The 2,630-nt window shown below is 52.5% G+C and overlaps 1 protein-coding gene across 1 annotated transcript in view; it reads right to left on the bottom strand.

The window, feature by feature from the left end:
- Positions 1 to 2,342: 2,342 nt before the first annotated feature.
- The window catches only part of LOC104277146, a 2,398-nt gene continuing 2,110 nt past the window's right edge, over positions 2,343 to 2,630 (bottom strand). Inside the window, 1 exon segment of the mRNA XM_009873706.1 lies at positions 2,343 to 2,630. This exon segment is cut by the window's right edge and continues 30 nt beyond it. Within this exon segment, the coding sequence (XP_009872008.1) occupies positions 2,343 to 2,630 (288 nt within the window).

Below are 2,630 nucleotides of genomic sequence, written 5' to 3'. Positions count from 1 at the left end.
ACCCCCCGCCGGTGTTCAGCAGTGGTGGCAGGAGTTGCCACCACACAGGTTCCTCCCCATGTTGGTATTTGGAAGCAAAAATAGAGTAAATTAAATAATCACCCAGTACTGGTTTGCATTTGTCCTTTCCACTTTGCTTTCCCTTAACTGCAGCCAAAAAACCATTTCTCCATCAAATGGAGGATCCCTCCCTGCTTTTTTTTTTTTTTTTTTTTTCTCCAAACCTCATTGTTTTAATGGAAACATCATTCTTTCTGTAGGCGGCTTCATAATTTTGAACATTTTAGGTTGTCAGTACTGAAATACAGCTAACTGGCGTGGACACACCAAGACAGCTTAGAATGTAGCTGTAGGTAAAACTTCTTATTTCTTCATCGCTCACCGTCATGGCTAGGTGACGAGGAAAAGTTGCCAGGTTTGGACATCGCAGCCTGGCAGCAAGGAGTTAAAGGGAAGGGGAAATATGAAAGGGAAGTAAAGAAGGGCAGGATCCCAGGAAAGCTGTTCTGGGGATGGAAAAAAAAACACCCCAAGCTGTTCCTTGGAAGGGCTCCAGCTGCCCGGCTCCCTCCCAGCTGGCGCATCCTCTGCTCCGAGGGGCGTGAAGCCGGGGTGCTGATGGGGACGAGAAGCTTTTGCAGGTTGCAAATGGACTGAGCTCCTCTGGTGAAGCAGGAAGAGCCTGGGTTTTACTGAGGGAGGAGAAGGAACGGTTTGCAACACACGTGAGCTCACCTTGTCGAGCCTGCTGCTCTGAGCACCAGCTGTGGAAGCAGCTAAATGAGAAGGAGTTAAATAATAATGATAGTAATAACGATGTCTTATTAGCTCATAAGCATCCCAGCACAGAGAGATGCTGGGATGCAGGAGGCTGCAGCCCTGGCCCGTCATCAGTGGGGTGGTCCTCCCTGGGGTGGGAAGAGGTGGTCCCAGTGTGGGGGAAAGAGGCTGCACCGGGGAGAGGGTGCATCACCCACCCTCCGTCAGCAGAAGCAACGTGCCACGGCTAACGAGCAGGGCAGGGTTAATTAACACAGCCTCCCAAGGTCTCCTAACATGGATGGATGCCACTAACCTTCGCAGGAAGCCCTTGAAGGCAGAAGCACGAGACCTTCAGGCAGTGACCGGGAGAAGCAATAAATACTTTTGCGAGCACTTTGAGAGAACATTAACCTAAGTTCTCCTACACTACCAGGAGCAGCAAGGTGTAAAGGGTGATACCGTGGGCGGCTCCAGCACCATCTCTTCTCTCCACGTGCTTCGAGCGCCTCCATGACTTCATGCTCACGACCTGCTGCCACCAAGGAGGCAGGTACGGGGAGGATTTTTTCCATCTGCGAGCTGTTTTAGTCAGCCTAGGGCTGTCAGATGACAGATGATGAGCTGTTTCTTTAATGGCTAGAGGGGAAGAAAATGCAATTACCCAAAGTAGGCTTTTGGCAGGACACGGAGACAGCGGAGCGAGGTCGGTGGAACCTGGGGAAAAGGTGATGAAAGACTGGCTGCTCACATCCAGGGCTTTGCTTTTGGTTGTCTCCTCAGAGACGTTGTTCGTGCAGTAATTAGCGATGTAAAACATTCGTCGGCCTCGTTGTTCCCATTAGGCTTGGTTACGGCTCGAAATGATGCGCGACAGTAGCCCGTGGTTAATTTTACCAAATGTTCGCTTTAATTTCATTTAAGACCAGCTGTGCGTATAAATATATGTATATATATGTATAATTTTGCGCTGAGGATAAGGTAATAGGTAACAAGGCACTAGTAAGAGGAGTGCACCCTTTGGCCCCCAACCTCCAGCCCTGGGGTGATGTGTGCGGTGAAGGCTGAAGGCTCAGCCTTGGCTTGATGCCGACAGGGCTGACCTTTGGGTGATACCTCCCCAGGGCTCAGCCCTCCCTGCTTTGCTCCTCCACCCTCAAATCCCCCGTCTGTTGCGTGTCCAGCTCAATACTAAACACCCGATGTGTAAAGCAGCTACTTATCGAGCAGGGCACAGCTGGGAGCCTGCAGCAAGCTGTGGTATATTTGCATATTTATGTCCCTAAGCACACCTATGTTTAAATACCTCTAAGCAAACAAGTCCACCCAGCTCCCGCTTTGCTCTTCCTCGTGTCTTCAAGACTGGGTTTGTGGGCAATGTGCCAGGGGAGTTTGTCTCCTTCCTTCCTTGAGGGGACTGGGAGGATGTCTACTTGATGATAGGTGTGGGTAACCTCACCCTGGTCACGCTGGTCCCGTGCTACGTGGTCCAATGCGGGCTGGTGGCTTCTTCTACCAGCTTTCACCAACACGTCACGTCTGAGCCACCACCACTGTTGCTTGAGATCCTGGCGTGGGATCCCTCAAACTGGCGTTTGCGCCATCCCGCTCTCAGGCAGCACCAGGACGGCTGGGAGGAGGCTGCCGCGGGGCGACGGAAAGGGCTGCAGCTCCTTGGTCCCGAAGCGTGGTGAGATGTGGTTGGCCAAGAAACGTATGTGGAAGTGTCGGCCGATGCAGTGCACCAGGCTGCCCACCACGGCGCACTGGAAGCCAGGTGGGTCAGGCATGGTGTAAGTGGCACACTCATACCACAGCTTGGCCTTTGCGCTGCAGCGGTAGACACCGATGCCCGTGCTGCGGTGGAGGTC

This window comes from Apaloderma vittatum, unplaced genomic scaffold (genome assembly GCF_000703405.1).
Source record: "Apaloderma vittatum isolate BGI_N311 unplaced genomic scaffold, ASM70340v1 scaffold847, whole genome shotgun sequence".
NCBI lineage: Eukaryota > Metazoa > Chordata > Aves > Trogoniformes > Trogonidae > Apaloderma > Apaloderma vittatum.
The sequence above is the reverse complement of the archived record's forward strand: the minus strand, read 5'-3'. Positions and strand labels throughout refer to the sequence as shown.